At 44.4% G+C, this 22,066-nt stretch overlaps 2 protein-coding genes across 2 annotated transcripts in view; one reads left to right on the forward strand and one right to left on the reverse strand.

Annotated features, from left to right (window-relative positions):
• Positions 1-22,066, forward strand: part of LOC143817644 (synaptonemal complex protein 1-like) — a 307,299-nt gene that overhangs the window by 103,915 nt on the left and 181,318 nt on the right. The gene's annotated exons all lie outside the window — the stretch shown is intronic.
• On the reverse strand, positions 4,749-8,899 carry LOC143815607 (uncharacterized). The gene is made up of 6 exons (XM_077294983.1): positions 7,922-8,899; positions 7,745-7,837; positions 7,532-7,615; positions 7,224-7,437; positions 6,598-6,754; positions 4,749-6,470 (listed from the first exon to the last, which is right to left on the reverse strand). The coding sequence occupies exons 1-6, from the start codon at positions 7,964-7,966 to the stop codon at positions 5,492-5,494; spliced, it is 1,572 nt and encodes a 523-aa protein (XP_077151098.1). The 5' UTR covers positions 7,967-8,899; the 3' UTR covers positions 4,749-5,491.

Below are 22,066 nucleotides of genomic sequence, written 5' to 3' on the forward strand. Positions count from 1 at the left end.
TGGCAAAATTAGGGGGGTCGGCTTATACTCGGGTCGGCTTATACTCGAGTATATACGGTACTTACAGCTTTTGAAAGCAGATCACAGATGTTGTCTCGTCTTCTGTCCTGCTGGCAATTGAAAGACAATGCCAATCCCCTTTTTTTTTAGATATATAGGGTCTTTCGTCACTGTCTAGTCACTTTGCTTGTTTTTTAATTAAAGGACGCATGCGTCGTACAATGTGCTGCGACGCAAGTACTTGCGCCTTCTGCGTCGTCAATAGACTTGAATGGGGGTTTTGGCGCAAGCGCGACGCATGCGTTTTTTTAAAAATTTATTACGCCGAAAAACTGCAACATGTAGCGTCTGTCGCGCCCTGCCAGGTTCGCCGAAACGACGCATGCGTCGCAAAACGCACCAAAACGCATAACAACGCATGTCCATGCGCCCCTAATGTTAAAGATAGGGGCGCATGACGCATGCGTCGATGACGCTGTGCCCAAAGGCGCAAATGTGAACGTAGCCTTAGCCAGGAGATTACAAGATACCAACAGGGAGAGTCTGGGAATAGTCAGAAGCCAAACCAGAAGTCAGTTATCCAAGAAAACGAATAAAGCAAGTGACAGCAAGAAAATATGCAAGCCAGCACACTTCAGAGGTCAAGCATACAGACTGCAGAAAACCTATAGCTGACAAGGATACCAGGTTAGGAGCGAGTATAAATAGCCCTCCCATCTTGAAAGAGAGGCTAAGAACATTAACCCTTGAGAGCACAGGACAACCTTGTCCTAACCATGACACCAAGACAATGATCCCAAACATAAAGCAAAATCTACAATGGAATGGTTCACAAATAAACGTATCCAGGTGTTAGAATAGCCAAGTCAAAGTCCAGACGTCAATCCAATCCAGAATCTGTGGAAAGAGCTGAAAACTGCTGTTCACAAACGATCTCCATCAAACCTCACTGAGCTCGAGCTGTTTGCCAAGGAAGAATGGGCAAGAATTTCAGTATTTCGATGTGCAAAACTGATAGAGACATACCCCAAGAGACTTGCAGCTGTAATCTCAGCAAAAGGTGGCACAACAAAGTATTAAGTTAAAGGGACCGAATAATATTGCACGCCCCACTTTTCAGTTTTTGAATTTCCACAAAAAATTTAAATAAGCAATAAATTTCGTTCAACTTCACAATTGTGTTCCACTTGTTGTTGATTCTTCAGCAAAAATTTACATTTGGTATCTTTATGTTTGAAGCATGATCTGTGGGAAAAGGTTGAAAAGTTCTAGGGAGCCGAATACTTTCGCAAGGCACTGTGTAAGACTAGCTATTGAACCTATTCTACGCCTGGGTGGAAAGTATTTTTTATTCGTACATTTATACAATTTCTTCAATAAAATGGCGCTGGAGATCGCTGTATGGGCATGCGTTGACTCTGGCGCCATATTATTGAAGTAGTGTACTAGTGTACTACAACGTCAACATAGGAGTGCGCACGCGCTGGCCCTAAGGATAATGTTTATGGCCGGCGTGTGCGCACTGCTATGTTGACGTTGTAGTAGAATTATTCAATAAAATGGTGCTGGAGTCAGTGCGTGCAAAAACCGCACCTATGCCCGGTGTGTGTGCATTGCAATGAGTTCTATTTGTGTTTATTTTTGTTGAATTGTTGGTGAGGAGTTTGTCGGTGGGGTCTTATGTGTGTCTTTCTCCTTTGGTTGCTTTCCTCCCTTTTATTTTTTTTTTCACTCCGCTTGGAGTTTCTAGGTCGGTTGTTATAGTTCAATAAAATTTCTCCAAAGTCAGCACACACATGTGGATACTTCACCTATGCCATGCATGTGCGTGCTACGTTGTAGTACATTACTAAAGTAAAATGTCGCCAGGGTTAGTGTGTGCGCATACCATGATTTCCAACACCATTTTATTGAAGTAATGTACTACAATGTCAACATAGCAGTGCGCATGTGCTGGCCATAGGCATAATGGTAATGACCGTTGCATGCACACTGCTATGTTGACGTTGTAGTAGCTACTGCTTCAATGTCGTGGGACGCTGCAGAGGATTGATGGAGTCCCAGCAGATAGGTGATAGATAATATAGATAACTATCAATCATAGGATTAGCCCTTTAAAGGGATATTGCAATTTTAATACTTCAGAATGATTTTTTTTATAATATAGGGAACCAGTAGAATAAAATTTCTAGGGTGAACATGTGTTAAATCACATACTGTACTGTTTCCTTTCTTAGAACAGTGGAGTAAAGCTATAGCCTTACAATATCCAATTAATTAGTCATTTATAATGCATCCATGGGCTCAATATATTGAATTAAAGAATATGTATATCTTACATTTTTTTTGTTTATTCTAACACACCTAATATTAACATTGAGGTAACTTAATAAGACTGCATGCTGTTGTTTCAATGCAGTGTTTTATCAGCAAATTAACAGTAGAGGGCTACAGCTCATGGGAATCATGGTCCATCTCTACCCCCACCACTGATTAGCAGCTTAGGCTATGTTCACATTTGCGTTGTTGGGCGCAGCGTCGGCGACGTGACGCAACCAACAACGCATGTACACAACGCAGCGTTTTGCGACGCATGCGTTGTCATAAGATCCTACAGATCGGGACTTTCGGTGCAGGGAGAACGCTACAAGTAGCGTCCCCTGCGCCCTGTCTTGTGCGTCTATATGACGCATGCGTCGTAAAACGCAGTACAACGCATACCGGCGCATGTCCATGCGCCCCCCATGTTAAAGATAGGGGCGCATGACGCATGCGTCGGTATGCGTCGACGACGCTGCGCCCAACAACGCAAATGTGAACGTAGCCTTAGTGTTAACATACAGTGTACACAGAAATCTGTGGTGTGTGCGGAGTTAAGCCCTGATTCTATCACAACTGCTGCACGCAGTAAACTAAGTGATACATGACTGGAATCATGGTCTCTATTCCTACATTATGCTGCTCTCAAATGAGGTAGCAAACAACTGCTACTTTTGGAATATAAACCTGTACATTTTACTTCTGACATGCTGCACCTTTACCCAGTAACTCCAGAATGCGATGTATTGCAGGTGTGTCTGTATTGTGACACAGTAGAAGACCAGAATAGGATTAGAGCTGTGCCCATCCAATAGAGAAAGGGCAGTGGACGTATGTCCTGGAACGTTTTGCTGGGGTGTCTCATGCTGACCATGTGAGTGCCTCTACCAAAAGAGATCCCATTCAGACTAAAGAATCAGAAAAACTGAAGATGGGCGAGAGTGATGGAAGGTCTAAGATGGCGCTATTTGTACCTGTTTGTGCCATTTGTAGCAGGCCTCCCCTTCTGTAGACTTCAAGGTGAGAGATGAGACTGATGAATACAGTGAGGCAAACAGATGAACCGACTATTCAAGATGTCTTTGCTTCAGTCACCCGCTGCAGCATTATTCTAGCCACCTTAAATGTACATATGGGGGGCCTGAAAGAAAACTTGACTCTTAATACGATGGTACTTGCAAAGGTTTAATGAGAGGATGAAAGAAGCTAAAGGCAGAATAAGCATGACTGAAGATCAGTTTCCTATTACATCAAGAAAACAGTGCAGAATGTAGGCTTAGGCTTCTTTCACACTTCAGTTGTTTGGCGTCAGTCACCTCCGACATCGTGACGGATCGACGGATCCGTCAAAATTGTTGGGAAAACGGTTCCGACGGATCCGTTATTTTGACGGATCAGTTATACTGATCCGTCAAAAAAACGGATCCGTCGGAAACCATCACGACCGTTTTCCCATCCGTTGGATCCGTTTTTTGACTGATCCGTTTTTTAGAAGGGGAGGATCTCAATGTGATTGGCTACTGGAAACTACTGGAAAACTATATATACTGTGTATTTACATCACATCTTTGAAAGGGTTTATTAGAGAAAGTGGCAGCGATGGAGCAAGTACTGGCAAACATAGCGAAGATATGTGCGGATTTTACTTTTGAGGCAAATCAGTTGGCAGTCATCGTTCGGGACAAGGAGGAGGGAAGCCTGCGGATCCTGCGGCAGCGGCGGAAGAGAAGGCTGTGGATCCATCCCATTACAGCCCAACGCATGACCCGTGGTGTTTATTCAACACTTTACCTTGAACTGAGGGAAAACCCTCAGAAGTTCTTCAACTATGTGAGGATGAAGGCTGAAAATTTTGAAATTTTATTGGGTCATGTGGAAGACTCTATACGGAGACGAGACACCCAGATGCGCTTTTCCATATCACCAGCGGAGCGTCTCATGGTGACTATTCGGTAAGTTATTTATTTTTTTTTATTTATTTTTTTTTATTATTCTCATTCATCATACTTATAACTGTAATGATGTTTTTTGAAGTTTTTATTAATTATTGTCTTTTCGTTTTGTTAACAGATTCCTTGCAACTGGAGAGTCGTTCTCATCGCTACATTTTCAATTTAGGCTTGGGATATCCACCATTTCCGGGATCATCAGAGATACCTGCCGGGCACTGTGGGAGTGCTTACAAGCGGAATATATTCCAGAGCCATCACAGGAGAGGTGGCTGGAGATTGCCCAAAATTTTCTACAAATATGCCAGTTCCCAAATTGTGTCGGCGCAGTTGATGGGAAACATATAAGGATCGTCAAACCTTCTGGCTCTGGATCAGAATTCTACAATTATAAGAAATATTTTTCAATTGTTTTGATGGCCATAGCCGACGCACACTGTAAGTTCATCGCTGTGGATATCGGTGCGTATGGACGCGCAAATGACTCACAGATTTTTAAAAGTTCACCAATGGGGCGTCGGTTGTATGGAGAGACATTTGATTTTCCGCCCCCTAGACCTCTCCCTGGAACCACCGGTCCACCGTTACCATTTGTTTGCGTTGGTGATGACGCTTTCCAGCTTTCCCCACATTTGCTTAAACCCTTTGGAAGTAGTGGACTGACCCAGAGGAAGAAAATTTTCAATTACCGTTTAACCAGAGCACGCAGAGTAGTGGAATGTGCTTTTGGCATCCTAACTGCCAAATGGAGAGTGCTAATAACTGCCATTAAACTGCAGACTGAAACTGTCGATGATGTGGTGAAGGCTTGCGTGGTACTTCACAATTTTGTTTTATCAAAAGAAAATGTTTCCCTGGAGGATAATGTTTCAGAAAGCACCTTGCCGGACTACCACAACACAACTTTTCGCAGTCCTGTAGCAGTCTCCAGAATGCGGGACAATTTTGCAGACTATTTCATGTCTCCTGCAGGATCAGTTGACTGGCAGTATCAAATGGTTTAAAAATTTTTTTTTTCAAACTTGTAAAAATACCATTTTTTTGTTTGGTTAACCTTGCTGTATTTTGTATGTTTTGTACCGGTACCCTTTAAACATTTTGTAATGTTTACTATTACCATAACCTTGGTGGTTTTAATACAGTTTAAAAAAAAAAAAAAAAAAAGCAGAGACAATAAAATTGTTTTTAAACCACAAAAAGTTTTATTTATTTACATACAGTTTTTAAAGGTTCTCATAATTTGGGGTGGAGATAGTAGCGGAGGGGCTGACAAGGCGGGCCACGTCGATAGGGGGGGACAGGACATCACGGGGAGGAACAGAAGTGGAATGGGTGGTGAAAACATGAGGTTGGGAAGGGAGTTGAGGTACAGATGTGGTCTGTGGAAGGTATGGTGAAGGTGTTGGTGGGGGTGGGAACGGTGAAGTTAAAGGGGAAGAATGGAAAGGGGAAGGTAGGAACTGGGAAATACTGAGGGGGGAAGAAAGGTATGGCGAAGGAGTAGGATGGACGGGAGAAGGATGGACGGGAGAAGGATGGACGGGAGAAGGATGGACGGGAGAAGGATGGACGGGAGGAGGACGGACGGGAGGATAGACGGCGACTTGAGAGGGGAAAGGTGTTGAAACATGAAGGGTGGGTGGAGGGGCTTGGGACATCGCCTGCGCTAGAGCAGTGTGGCAGCCTTGCATCACATGCATCTGCAGGTCAGGAGTTAGATTCTCCATGTGCCTGAGGACTGACTGGAAAAAGCAGTGTCTTGGTGACTGGTTTGCATCTGACTGCAGCCTATCCAGACGACTGCCGAGTTCCAATATGCATTTGTGAAGCATATTGTACCCAGCAGACGTTTGCTCACCCAAAAGCTTGATGGCATTCTGGAAGGCTGCATTCAAATGCAAAAATTCAGGCGCATAGCTCCTTTCCTGACCTCTCTGGCGCTGCCGTCCTGACCCCAAAGGTGGTCTAGATGTTGCGGCAGTGTCAGAGGGGTGGGGTAAAGGGAACTCCATCTCATCACCTGCAGCTTCAAGTGACGAAGTCCACCCTGCTGCTCCAGCGCTGGTGGATGGGGCCGAGGGATCACACAAAAGGGAAGGTGCAGACACAGAAGGGTCGACGTGGTCCCCGGTGGCGGACCCCTGAGGGATCGCTCCAGAGGGGTGCAACTCTGATGCAGGCTCCCGAGTGCTGCTGACAGTACTGTTAAAGAAGAAACAAACAAAAAAATTAGTATCTTGATATTACAATTGCCCTTGCTGCCCAAAAAAAAATAGAAGGTTACACATTTTAACAGTTTGACTGAAAACTTGTGGTGTTGAATATTTACCTTCTGCTCAGCAGCGTCGACCGGAGGAACGACAGGGCTCTGGAATGCTTATACCTGCTCCTGCGTCCTCTAGATCCACTCGGGGCCTGCATCTCCTTATTGAACTCTCTCTTAAAGCGATCCCTCAGTGACCGCCACCGCACGATTACCCTGTTACCTGGAAAGAGAAATCAAAAAAAGGTTACTATACAACACATTAAGGCTATGTTCACACGATGCGGTTTTTGCTGCGGATCCGCAGCGGAATTGCAGCTGCGGATCCGCAGCAGTTTTCCATGCAGGGTACAGTACAATGTTACCCTATGGAAAACAAAATCCGCTGTGCCGACGATCCTTTTTTTCGCCGGCAAATCCGCGCAGATTTGCCTGCAGAAAAAAGAAGTACCATGTCAATTCTTTCTGCGGATTCCGCTGCGGGTTTCCAACAGCACCAATAGGAAACTGCAGTTGGAAACCCGCAGTGGAATCCGCAGTAGAAAAAGGACACAAAACCGCAGAGAGAAGCACCGCCGTTTTCCACTGCGGATTTTCCCGAAAAAGGACCGGAAAAATCCGCAGTGAAAAACGGATCGTGTGAACGTAGCCTAAATCATGCTAACACACGTTAATGAACTGTGAATACTTACGTGCTAGATCCTGGGCCCCAGCATTGAGTTCCTCCCAGTTATCAATGACAGCATTGCACACTTCCTCCCATAGCCGTCGGGTGACGTACTGGTCAGCATGGCGGCGGTCCGACATCTTCCATAGCGGCTCCCGACTTTGGACCGCTTGGATGAGGGTGTCCACGTCTATGCCCTCGTCCTCTTCCTCATCCTGTTCGGGAGCACGCTGTGAAGCCTTTTAACAAAAAAAAAAAAAAGAATAAAAAGGGAAAGATTATAACACATGAATTTTACAGTTTGCTAAACACCAAACCAAAAAAGGAACTTACTCTTCGGTGACTGCCGCGCCTAGCAATCCGACGGCTATGGTAGGTGCTCTGAGGAACTCTACGTCGAGCCCCGGATTGTGAAGACTAATAAAAAAAAAAAAAAAAATAAATTATGTGCTTGGATGGAGGCATATGTACCGTGTGTGTGCTGTACTGAATGTTTGTGTTGAGTGTAGTGTGTTTTATGTGAGGATCTGTATCTGCAAAACTTACACTATGCGCTCCCGCTCCTCTCATTTCTCCACCCTGCCCGTCTCCTTCATGAAGCTGCTCCTCTGCTGCTGCTGCTGCTCCTCCATCTTCTTCCTGTGAAAACAGAATAAATACATATAGGGTTCAAAAACATTACCAGAGATGTACCAAAAAAAATTTAGGAATAAAAAAAAAAACCTCAGGTGGCTGACGATGTGAGGGGGGGCTCTCAGATGAAGACATTTTTATTCTGCCTGAGTCTGTCTTGGTCCCTAGAATCTGAAAGTATAAAGAGAGAGTTCTAAGCTACTATACAAAAGGATAGACGCAGCTTTTCTGGACTTTATACTTACATGTTTTCAAAACTTTGGGGGGTCTGCCTGCGTCGTCTCGGTCCCTAGTCTCGTCTTGGTCCTAGTTCCTTGGTCCCTAGAATCTGCAAGTATAAAGACAGTTCTAAGCTACTATAAAGTGGCGTAACTACAAAGTTATGGGCCCCGGTGCGAACTTCCAAATGGGGCCCCCCTGCCAAAATATTTTCCACCCAAATCCACATCCTGCCCCATCCATCTCCACATTCTGCCCCATCAGTCTCCGCATTCTGCCCATCCGACTCCACATTCTGCCCTCTCTCCACATCTCACCAGAACAGCAGGAACTCGAAATCTGCTGCTGGTTGATACCAGAGAACACGAGCTGCACACAACCAGGAATGAGCTGCTGAGAGCTGAAAGACCCGATGTGACCTCATCGTCATGTGATCAGGAGGCGGAGCTGATAAATGCTGAAAGCCCTATGATAGTGATGACGTCACCACAGGATCTTCAGCTCTTTCTTTCAGAGACAGTTTCAACATTATAAAAAAAATTCCCTCATTCAAAGTTAAAATACCAATACCCAAAAATGATAATTATGGTTACCCTAGTTATAACCAGATAACATTTTGTATACCAAAGGTTTGCATTCTGCATTTAGATATAGAACCTCAAACACCTTTATTGAATGTAGACCAGTTTTAAATTTATCTTGAAATCATACTACGGACAGTTTTGTGTAATTTTTATTACAAATTTTTTTTTTCTTTTTTTTGTTTTGTTTGGACAGTAGGAGCTACACTGCTCTTTATTTGAAATACCAGTACAGTATGTTAATGTATGAAAAATCACCCAAAAAATGCAGAACACATCACACAGCATTTACAAACACACACACACACACGTCACAGCACAGCCATTAAAAATACCAGCACAGTATGAAAAATAAAAAACATGTCAGGCAGGCAGGCGGTCTGGCACACATCACACGGCATACACACACACACATCACAGCACAGCCATTAAAAATACCAGCAGAGTATGAAAAATAAAACACATGTCAGGCAGGCAGGCGGTCTGGCACACATCACACGGCATACACACACACACATCACAGCACAGCCATTAAAAATACCAGCAGAGTATGAAAAATAAAACACATGTCAGGCAGGCAGGCGGTCTGGCACACATCACACGGCATACACACACACACATCACAGCACAGCCATTAAAAATACCAGCAGAGTATGAAAAATAAAACACATGTCAGGCAGGCAGGCGGTCTGGCACACATCACATGGCATACACACACACACACATCACAGCACAGCCATTAAAAATACCAGCACAGTATGAAAAATAAAACACATGCAAGGCAGGCATACACACACACGCTGGATGGCAGTACTCACATAGCAGTCTCTGGCAGGGTCTCTCTTGCTGGCAGGATGTCTCTTGCTGGGATCTCTCTCGCTGGCAGGATGTCTCTTGCTGGAGGGATCTCTCTTGCTGGCAGGATGTCTCTTGCTGGCAGGATGTCTCTTGCTGGCGGGATCTCTCTCGCTGGCAGGATGTCTCTTGCTGGCAGGATCTCTCTTGCTGGCAGGATGTCTCTTGCTGGGATCTCTCTCGCTGGCAGGATGTCTCTTGCTGGCGGGATCTCTCTTGCTGGCAGGATCTGTATTCTCTCTTGCTGGCAGGATCTGTGTTCTCTCTTCATGGCACATTGAAAAATGAGGCTCACCTGTCCTGTTTATATAGTTTTGGGGTTGTCTAGGAAAAGTATCAACTTTTTGGAGCATGCTCAGTTGAAAAAACGGATTGGGGCGACGGATCCGCCAAAAAACGGATCGCGACGGATCCGTCGTCCATAGGCGCCCATTCTATAAAATAACGGACGCGACGGATCCGTCGCGGACCGTTAATTAGGCGGCGACAAAAAACGTTACAAAGTCCGTCGATGTCTAGACAACGTCCGCCAAATTTCGACTGATCCGTCGCATGACGGATAGAACGGATGGCCATCCGTCACAATCCGTCGTTAATGCAAGTCTATGGGGGAAAAAACGGATCCGTCGAAAATAAAAACGGATCCATTATTTGAGGAAAATGGCGGATTTTGACTGACGCCAAAAAACTGAAGTGTGAAAGAGGCCTTACCCTTAAAACAAAACAAAAAAAAACTGATGACCTGGAGAACAATCTTATAAGAAATAATATTTGTGGGGAGTGCTGGAGGGAAGAGATCCTGTGGCATTTTCAACACTATTTGCTATTGAAAGAGCACATAGGATACTAATGTGCCAGCCACCTCATGGAGCAACACCATGATCTGTACTAATGAAGTTGATCTATTACAAAGATCAAAACAACATTTTGAACAAAAAAAATCCAGACATATAAACTGATGGAAGCAAAATATCTATGTATCTTATGTATCTGGATTTGTCAGCTGAAATTCAGAAAAAAAAAGTACCAATATAAAGAAATGTCTGTGAGTCATAGAAATCCCATGTGCCACAATGTGTCCTGCATGCCTCAGAGTCGCTGCTTTGCTAAGGTTCATCATTTCGAGTCTCTGCAAGAGGCTCTTCAATGGTTGAACAGCAATGTTCGTGGTCTACGCCAAGATAAATTGGGACTCTTACCGAACTGGGATGATGAAGGGAAATTGTAAATCTTAGTTCTCAATTTATTTAATTCTTGGTTTTTGAGGTTGAAGGTAGAGACGTAAGTCCATCAAGTTTAAATTCTAAGCTAACTTGTTGAACGATCGGAAGGCAAAAGCCCAATCACTCCACATATGGTAATCACACTAGTTCCCTGGATCAACGTCCCATCCCAGAATCTAGTACTCATAACCTGTAATATTATATTGTATAACAAAGTCATCCAGACTTTCCTCGAACTTTTTTAGTGAATAAACCATTGCAAAATATTGTGGCAAAGACTTGCATAATATTACTGCTCTTACAGCAAAGAATCTGCATTTCTGATTATGGTTAAACCTTTCTTTCCTCTAGATGTAGACAATACCCTGTGATGACACAGCGTTAGTCTGGCCACTTGTGCAAGGAAGAATTATGCCAGATGTACTGCTCCTTTGTTCAGTAGGTCAAGGGACAAGAGCCATAGTTTCATGTGAGACTGTCTGTTGACCCTTGTACTGTATGTTAATTTGTGGAATGCCTGCTGATTACGCATTGTATCAACCCCCTGCTGTGTTCTAGTTTACACAACTTGGAGGACAAATATGCAGTCTAATTGAACAATTGAACAATGAGGAATTATCTGCTACCCCACCTCCTCTCCTGTGTGATATAAAAGGGGTCTGCCCCTGTCACCAGTGTGTTCATATATCACGTCAGGATTCATCTTGTGGAATACAGATCTTCTCTACTGCCCATCACTGAACCCACAAAGATGTTTGGAGAATCCAGGTTGAGACAATCAGCTCACCTGGTCACATACCGCACTGTGCTTTGTCAACTTCCTAAGCTTGCTGCTATCTCCTCTCTGTGAGTGCCCACCAAAAGCAGGGTGCTACTGGCTGGGGTAGTTAGAACCTCTGCAACTTTGGGGCATGCGGGCCTAATTACTGGCGACCCAGCGGAAGGGTGAGACAGTTATTTGCCCCATCTTGTGTTCTTGCTGAGTATGTACTACATGCTGTTGACTGATGGTGATCTAATAAAGTCTTACTGGAGTGTGATACTCTCACCTTGTGTCATGAATGTGTCATGAATGTGCCACATTCTGCTGGGACCTGTGCTTCATCTGAGATTAGAAGATTGCGGTGATAGGCTGAACACAGGTCCTCTTTAAATACTCATGGCCATTCATGAGTTAACAGGTTTCTTGTGGCATGGAAAGGGTTTAGAGTTCCTCATGGTCTATTGGCTGTGCTGCTTATTGGAACCACACCCTTCCATTATATAAACCTGTGTATGGCTTCCCTCCATGTGAGCAATAGAGGTACGAGAACTGGGCATCTCTACCTTCAGGAGTGATCCTGGGGTTAGGGATAGACTAGGGCGTCCCTAGTTTCTAGACAGTATAGGGTCCCTTTTATCCTGCATTCCTACGGTTACAGCATGACATCCTATGTTGTCTGAGTAGTTTTCTGCCCATGGGGAAGGAGTGCGGGCATTCAGTGGGGTGACCCCTGGACCATGTGGTCTTTCAAAACACAGCCAGGCTAGTGGACGAGAGCACCCACTGACCCTCATATCTCCACATACCCCCTTGTCACCATTGCAGGCCTACATGTCAAAAGATCATTAGAAAAATCCTTGTGTTGCCTCATCATGTATTTGTACATTGTAAAAAGATCACACCTAAGCATATGCTTTTCTAAACTAAATAACCCCATTTGATTACCTGTATTGGTATGGTATTTTACTCATTCACTTAAACAACCTTGGTCACTTTTCAGACAGCTATAATTTGCTTATGCAAAACTCATCCAATTTAAAACAAAATATACACAGTCCAGTGTTGTTGGGCAAGTCAAGAAAGTCATTTGGTATTTTCCACTCATGCTCTAAAGATTAGTGTATTTGCTACAATTTTAATTTAAATGCACCACATTTTTAATAGATGTGGATGTGAAATTCGTATGTTCCAGCTGTTTTACACACAATCTGTCCATAATTCTAGTAGCATTATATATTCCACCTCCATACACTGGAGAGATATTTAAAGATTCTGGACTTTTTATAGCCTTCCTCATAGCCTAGTGAATTTAACTGACTTTAACAACTACTTCCATCCTCACTGTGATAAATTTCACATAGGCAACATTGAACCAGCCACCCATATGTCACAAGCACAGGTTCTATCTGAGATGGTTATAGTGATACATGGAGGGAAAAACCTGTGGTCAAAGAATGCTCATGTTACTCCTTATCATACACTTTCTAGAATAGACTTGACAGGTCAGCAACTATGATACCTCTCATATCTAATGTAGAGTATCTAACTAGGAATATATCTGATCATTCACCCATTAGGGAGACTAAATCTCTTTTGGCTCCAACTTATAGGTAAGGTCATTTAAAACCATATTCTAGAGGGGTCAGCCCCTATAAAGTGTAAGTGGAGTCCTACTAAGAGATCAATGCATGCAAATGTATTTCATATCTTCCAAACATCCCATATCCAGCAGGACTGTTCCATATTTGGGAAGCTGTAATGAGGGTTCAAGGGTTTGTCTCGGTTTCAGCTGTATGTGATGTGTGTGTTTGTGTGTGTGTGTGTGTGTGTGTGTGTGTCTTGATGTAGCAGATCTATGTGAGTGATGATGTAGTAGAGCTGATCGTGCGTACAAACTGTGGTGGCATTTTTTTCTGTTGGGGCTTGTGAGGTCATCATACTGTATGTTGGGAAATGTACTGTTGGGGTAAAATACTGTTTTTGGACTGGGCTGTGAGGGCATTATTATACTATGCGTAGGGGAATTTACTGTGGGGTCATCATACTGTGTGTCGGAGACATACTGTGTGATGTTGGCCATAATAATGTGGGAGGAAGCTGTGGGGAATCATACTGTGTGGGGACATTATATTGTTTGTAGGGGACTATAGGGATATCATACTGTTTGTAGGGGTCTGTGGGGTCATCATACTGTGTGGGAGGAGCTGTGTTGGCATCTTACTGTTGGGGGTGTCTGTGGGGTTATCATAATGTGTGGTGGGGACTGTAGGGGAATTGTCATGAAATGTAACGACCCAATGGGGGGTCGGTCAGCGGCAACAAACACTCAACGGGATGGAAATGGGGAGAGGAGGGCCCTACCAATAGGGAATGAGGGATGGATACCTCCTGCTCCAACCTGCACTCCCCTATTGCCCTAAGCGGGTGCTTCCCCTCGCTGTCATCACGAACCTCGTCTCTCGTTGTCACCTCACACTGCCCTGGCTAGTGCCCTGGCTGGCAAGGGTGCTAGCCTCACCACTGCAGATGGTACAAACACAGGGGGCAGTGACAAACACAAGACTGACAAGATAAAAACACCCCAATTAGCTAAACAACTTTCCCTGCTGCAAACATAGCACAGCAAAAGAAAGGCACCAGGACATGGAACTCCACAAAACCAGCAGATTCACCACTGCAGCCAGAGAGCTCCTTACTCCAGGCTTGGTCAACATAGATTGCTCTATCACCGACAGTTAGCTGATGCATCAGGTGACTATTTAACGCCTTAACCCCCGGAGCTTTTTGTGTTTTTGTTTTTCGCTCCCCTTCTTCCCAGAGCCATAACTTTTTTATTTTTTGTCAATATGGCCATTTGAGGGCTTTGTTTTTGTGGGACGAGTTGTAGTTTTGAACGAAACCATTGATTTTACCATGTCGTGTACTAGAAATCGGGAAAAAAAATCTAAGTGCGATGAAATTGCAAAAAAAACTGCAATCCCACACTTGTTTTTTTTTTTTTTTTTTTTTTACTAGATTCACTAAATGCTAAAACTGACCTGTCATTATGATTCCCATGTCATTACGAGTTCGTAGACACCAAATATGTCTAGTTTCCTTTTTATCTAAGTGGTGAAAAAAAATTCAAAACTTTGTTAAAACAAATTGCGCCATTTTACGATAACCGTGGCATCTCCATTTTTCGTGATCTTGGGCTGGATGAGGGCTTATTTTTTGCATGCTGAGCTGACATTTTTAATGATACCATTTTGGTACAGATACATTCTTTTCATCTCCCGTTATTGCATTTTAATGCAATATCGCAGTGACCAAAAAACCGTAATTCTGGCATTTTGACTTTTTTTTATCGCTATGCCGTTTAGCGATCAGGTTAATCCTTTTTTTTTATTAATAGATCGGACGAATCTGAATGCGGAGTTACCAAATATGTGTATGTTTGAGTTTTTTTCTATTGTTTTATTTTGAATGGGGCAGAAGGGGGGTGATTTGAACTTTTATATATTTTAACTTTTTTTTAGATTTAAAAAAAAAAATTTTTTTTAACTTTTGGCATGCCTCAATAGTCTCCATGGGAGACTAGAAGCTGCCGCAACCCGATCAGCTCTGCTACATAGAGGCAATGATCAGATCGCCTCTATATAGCAGAATTACTCACTTGCTATGAGCGCGACCACTGACAGCTCACAGCAAGCCGGCACTGACAACCATAGAGCGCTCCAGGAGACTTCAGGTTGTCATGCCAACACATCGGTAACCCGCAATCACGTGACGCGGTTCACTGGTCTAGCATATTTCCGGCGCGATTGCCAGAAGTGTTTGTTAAATGCCGCTGTCAGAGTTTGACAGCGCCATTTAACTGGTTAATAGCCGCGAGTGGATCGCGATTCCATTGCAGGCACATGTCAGCTGTTCAAAACAGCTGACATGTCCTGCGAAAGATGTGGGCTCACCGCCGGAGCCCACATCAAAGGGATGGTGTCCGACATAGGTGTAAATGTGCGCTCGATGTCGGAAAGGGGTTAAAGGATGGGGGGAGTGGTCACCACCCACATCAGCTGACCTAGCAACTCTGAAATTTCAACACTGCCGGCAAGGGAAACTGACATTAACCCCTGCTGGCCTAAAAGTATAAAAGCTACATTTAAATCATAGTGGAACCAGAGCTGCCACGCATTCAAAAATGGATTGTGACAGGTATCATACTGGATGTGGGGTTTATGCATCCTATTGTGGGAGGGAATATGGAAGAATCATACTGTAGCAGACTGTGAGGTTCATTATACTGTTTGTGTGGAGCTTTATGGGCATCGTAATATGTGGAAAGGGTTATTGTGTATCATAGTGTATGTTGGAGGCTTGGGGCATCATACTGTGTGGTGGGATTGCAAGAGGTATCATACTGTATGGGCATCCTACTGTGTGTGGGTATAATTGTTTATGTAGGCTGTAGGGGCATCATAATATGTGGGGGAGGTAGGATGGGTGTCATACTGTGTGGGGCAGCTGTGGACATAATATTGTGTCTGAGGAATATACTGTGCGTGGGGGTGAGCTGTGGAAGCATTAAACTCAAACTGTGTTTGAGGCCTTTGGCAGCATTATAGTGTGTGTGTAGGAGCCGTAGGGATATCGTACTGTATGTGTTAGGGTTTGGCCGAACGCACCATATATATATTTATAGAATAATAGGTGCGTTTGCAACCCGGGGTCCACCGTGCAGGAGTAAAACCCGCTGCTAGTAACTGACTGTACTATATGGCGGTATAAGTGAACTCTGTTACTTCACAGAGCCACTTAAGAGAAGAGAACGCTGTGCCCTGTTAACCTCACAGAGGAACACAGCTACCAAATAGAGTGAACAGTGGTCATGCAGTCAGAATAGCACACGCAAAACTCCTCACCGAAGATGCCGGTATTCTAGGGGCTTATTTCAGCCGAACCCTGAAACCACATGCAAATGACCACACTATCGCTGAACGCGTAACTTAGTTGATACTAGCACATGGCCGTTCCGCCATGCAAACCTTTAATGGGACCTTCCTAGAGGACCAATGGGAGCTGCTACGGTGCCTGAGCAACTTCAGGACCTTCCTAGAGGACCAATGGGAGCTGCTGCAGTACCTGAGCATGTGACCCCTGACATCCAATGAGAGTTCTTACCTTGGGCATGCTCAGAAGGGGAAAAGCAAGACTTAGTCCCTGAGATGTCTGCTCGCCGCTGACCAGTACTCGCTACAATGGCTGGGCCTGGAAAGGCAGCAGTAACCATTCGCACCGTATCAGGCTGAGCCAGATGCTGGGATAGACATCTCCGCTGAGCAGGCTCCACTGCGGCTGGAGAAGAATGGGAGACTGCAGCGGAGATGGTTCAAGATTCCCTCTGTGCAGAGGCGGGTCCTTGACCCCTAACACACTATGGGAGGGAATTCTGGGTGCATCATACTATGTGTGGGAGGCATCTTACTGTGTGTGAGGACTCTGGTGGCATCATAGTGTGTTGGGGGCTTTGTTGGCAGTAGGCTGTATGTGAGGGCATTATTCTGTGTTGGACCATTATAATGTGTGTGGGCATCCTATTATGTCTGGGAGGCTGTGGGAGATTATACTGTTTGCTAGTGCCATGGATGGCAGTATATTGTGTGAGAGTTGTGGTTCATCATATTGTATGTGCTGGAGCTATGGGGAGTCCTACTGTTTGTGGGCAGCTGAGAGGGTATCATACTGTGTATGGAGAAATTTGGGTATATCATACTATGTGTTTGAAGATGTCTTCATAGAATCATAGAATGGTAGAGTTGGAAGGGACCTCCTGGGTCATCTGGTCCAACCCCCTGCTCAAAGCAGGATTCACTAAATCATCCCAGCCTCTGTTTGAAAACTTCCATGGAACTTCATTGGTCACCCTCACTGTCAAAAAGTTTTTTCTAATATCTAATCTGTGTCTCATCCCATTCAGTTTCATCCCATTGCTTCTAGTCTTTCCTTGTGCAAATGAGAATAAAGATGATCCTTTTACAATGTGGCAACCCTTGAGATATTTGTAGACAGCTATTAAGTCTCCTCTCAGTCTTCTTTTTTGCAAGCTAAACATTTCCAAAACCTGTAACCATTCCTCATAGGACATGGTTTGCAGACCGGTCACCATCCTTGTTGCTCTTCTCTGAACTTGCTCCAGTTTGTTTTTTTAAATGTGGTGCCCAAAACTGGACACAGTATTACAGATGAGGTCTGACCAGAGAGGAGTAAAGGGCAATAATGACTTTGCGTGATCTAGACTGTATGCTTCTGTTAATACATCCCAGAATTGCATTTGCCTTTTTTGCTGCTGCATCACACTGTTGATTCATGTTCAGTTTATGATCTTTTAGTATACCCAGGTCTTTCACATGTGCTGTTGCTTAGCCCTATTCCTCCCATTCTGTATATGCTTTTTTCATTTTTATTGCCCAGATGTAGTACTTTGCATTTCTCCTTGTTAAAATCCATTCTGTTAGTTGCTGCCCACTGCTCCAGTTTATTTATATCTTTTTGAATCCTTTATCTCTTCTCTAGTATTAGTTATCACTCCTAGATTTGTGTCATCAGCAAATTTAATCAGTGTACCCTCAATTACTTCATCTAAATCATTGATAAAGATGTTGAACAATACTTGGCCCAGGACAGAACCCTGTGGTACCCCACTTGGGACATTCTTCCAACTGGATGTGCAGCCATTTACTGCCACTCTTTGGGTCCGATCATTAAGACAGTTATGAATCCACCTAACAGCTGCCTTGTCCATCCCATATTTAGTCATTTTTTCAATAAGGATGGTGTGAGATACTTTGTCAAATGCTTTTCTGAAGTCAAGATATACTATATCTACAGCATTTCCATGATCCAATCAGTCAGTGATTCTGTCATAGAAGGAAATTAAGTTAGTCTGACATGACTTATTAGTTACAAACCCATGCTGACTCTGGTTAATCACTTCATTCTTATCCAGGTACGTACATTCATGTTGTTTAATAATTTGTTCAAAGATATTTCCTGGTATAGAAGTCAGACTCACTGGCCTATAGTTCCCTGGGTCCATCTTCTTCCCCTTTTTGAAGATAGGAACAACATTTGCTCTTCTCCAGTCTTCTGGGACTTCTCCTGTTCTCCAAGAATTTTCAAAGATTATGGAGAGTGTTATGATTGAACTGGTGGTTAGGAGCACTAGAAATGACCAGATGAGCAAACTAGTATTACAGAACGAGCTCTGGGAAGTGGGAGCTCTGCTGACCGCAAGTCCTAATCCTATCGCAACAACTAGAAATAGCCGTGGAGCGTTCCTGACTCTACCTAGACGCCTCTTCACAGCCTAAGAGCTAACTACCCCTAAAGATAGAAAATACAGCCTACCTTGCCTCAGAGAAATTCCCCAAAGAAATAGGCAGCCCCCCACATATATTGACTGTGAGTTAAGATGGAAGTCACAAACACAGGAATGAAACAGGTTTCAGCAAAGGAGGCAAGCCTTAACTAAACAGACTGAGGATAGAAAAGGTATATTTGCGGTCAGCATAAAAACTAACAAAAAACCACGCAGAGTGTGCAAAAGAAACCACCGCACCGACTCACGGCGCGGTGGTGCCACTCTGCATCCCTGAGCTTCCAGCTAACAGGACAAAATCATGATAGTAAGCTGGACAAAAAAAACAGTGGTAACAAATAAGCTAGCAGGGACTTAGCTTTTGCTGAAGTAGACAGGTCATCTGAAAGATCCAAGAGAACTGAACCAGTACTAGGACATTGACAGCTGGCATCAAGTAATGATCTGAGTGGAGTTAAATAGAGCAGCCAGCCAAGGCCTCAACGAGATCAGCTGGAGAATGAATCTCAGAACCAGCAGCTCCACTCACAGCCACCAGAGGGAGTCCATGAACAGAACTCGCCGAAGTACCATTCATAACCACAGGAGGGAGCTCGAGAACAGAATTCACAACAGTACCCCCCCTTGAGGAGGGGTCACCGAACCCTCACCAGAGCCTCCAGGCCGATCCGGACGAGCCAAATGAAAGGCACGAACAAGATCGGCAGCATGAACATCAGAGGCAACCACCCAGGAATTATCCTCCTGATCATAACCTTTCCACTTGACTAGGTACTGAAGTTTCCGTCTCGAAATACGTGAATCCAAAATCTTCTCCACCACATACTCCAACTCCCCCTCAACCAACACCGGGGCAGGAGGATCAACGGAGGGAACCATAGGAGCCACATATCTCCGCAATAACGACCTATGGAACACATTATGGATGGTGAAAGAAGCTGGAAGGTCCAAACGAAATGACACAGGATTAAGAATTTCAGAAATCTTATAAGGACCAATGAAACGAGGCTTAAACTTAGGAGACGAAACCTTCATAGGAACAAAACGAGACGACAACCAAACCAAATCCCCAACACAAAGTCGGGGACCAACACAGCGACGGCGGTTAGCGAAACGTTGAGCCTTCTCCTGAGACAATGTCAAATTGTCCACTACGTGAGTCCAAATTCGCTGCAACCTGTCCACCACAGAATCCACACCAGGACAGTCCGAAGGCTCAACCTGCCCTGGAGAAAAACGAGGGTGGAAACCAGAATTACAGAAAAAAGGCGAAACCAAAGTGGCCGAGCTGGCCCGATTATTAAGGGCGAACTCAGCCAAAGGCAAGAAGGACACCCAATCATCCTGATCAGCAGAAACAAAGCATCTCAGATATGTTTCCAAAGTCTGATTGGTTCATTCGGTTTGGCCATTTTTCTGAGGATGGAAAGCTGAAGAAAAAGACAAATCAATGCCCATCTTAGCACAAAAGGACCGCCAAAATCTTGAAACAAACTGGGAACCTCTGTCCGACACGATGTTCTCCGTAATGCCATGTAAACGAACCACATGCTGGAAAAACAATGGAACCAAATCAGAGGAGGAAGGCAATTTAGGCAAAGGTACCAAATGGACCATCTTAGAGAAGCGATCACGAATCACCCAGATAACTGACATCCTCTGAGAGACAGGGAGATCCGAAATAAAATCCATGGAAATATGCGTCCAGGGCCTTTTCGGGACCGGCAAGGGCAAAAGCAACCCACTGGCACGAGAACAGCAGGGCTTAGCCCGAGCACAAGTCCCACAGGACTGCACAAAAGAACGCACATCTCGTGACAAGGAAGGCCACCAAAAGGATCTAGCCACCAAATCTCTGGTACCAAAGATTCCAGGATGACCAGCCAACACCGAACAATGAACCTCAGAGATAACTCTACTAGTCCATCTATCAGGGACAAACAGCTTCTCCGCTGGACAACGGTCAGGTCTATCAGCCTGAAACTCCTGCAGCACCCGCCGCAAATCAGGGGAGATGGTAGACAAAATTACCCCCTCTTTGAGAATACCAGCCGGCTCAGGAACTCCCGGAGAATCAGGCACAAAACTCCTTGAAAGGGCATCAGCCTTCACATTCTTAGAACCCGGAAGGTACGAAACCACAAAATTGAAGCGGGAGAAAAACAGCGACCATCGAGCCTGTCTAGGATTCAACCGCTTGGCAGACTCGAGATAAGTCAGATTCTTGTGATCCGTCAAGACCACCACGCGATGCTTGGCTCCTTCAAGCCAATGTCGCCACTCCTCAAACGCCCACTTCATAGCCAACAACTCTCGATTGCCCACATCATAATTGCGCTCAGCAGGCGAAAACTTTCTACAAAACAAAGCACATGGTTTCATCACAGAGCCATCAGAACCTCTTTGAGACAAAACAGCCCCTGCTCCAATCTCAGAAGCATCCACCTCGACCTGAAACAGGAGCGAAACATCTGGCTGACACACACAGGGGCAGAAGAAAAACGACGCTTCAGCTCTTGAAAAGCCTCAACGGCCGCAGAGGACCAATTGACCACATCAGCACCTTTCTTGGTCAAATTAGTCAATGGTTTAACAACACTAGAAAAATTAGCGATGAAGCGACGGTAAAAATTAGCAAAGCCCAGGAATTTCTGAAGGCTCTTCACAGAAGTAGGCTGAGTCCAATCATAAATGGCCTGAACTTTAACAGGGTCCATCTCGATAGTAGAAGGGGAAAAAATGAAACCCAAAAATGAAACCTTCTGAACTCCAAAGAGACATTTAGACCCCTTCACAAACAAGGAATTAGCACGAAGGACCTGGAATACCATTCTGACCTGCTTCACATGAGACTCCCAATCGTCCGAAAAGACCAAAATATCATCCAAATATACAATCATGAATCTATCCAGGTACTTTCGGAAGATGTCATGCATAAAGGACTGAAACACAGATGGAGCATTAGAAAGTCCGAATGGCATCACCAAGTACTCAAAATGGCCCTCGGGCGTATTAAATGCTGTTTTCCATTCGTCGCCCGTTTAATACACACAAGATTATACGCCCCTCGAAGATCTATCTTGGTGAACCAGCTAGCCCCCTTAATCCGAGCAAACAAATCAGACAGTAGCGACAAAGGGTACTGAAATTTGACGGTGATTTTATTGAGAAGGCGGTAATCTATACAAGGTCTCAGAGAACCATCCTTCTTGGCCACAAAAAAGAACCCTGCTCCCA

This window comes from Ranitomeya variabilis, chromosome 3 (genome assembly GCF_051348905.1).
Source record: "Ranitomeya variabilis isolate aRanVar5 chromosome 3, aRanVar5.hap1, whole genome shotgun sequence".
Lineage (NCBI taxonomy): Eukaryota > Metazoa > Chordata > Amphibia > Anura > Dendrobatidae > Ranitomeya > Ranitomeya variabilis.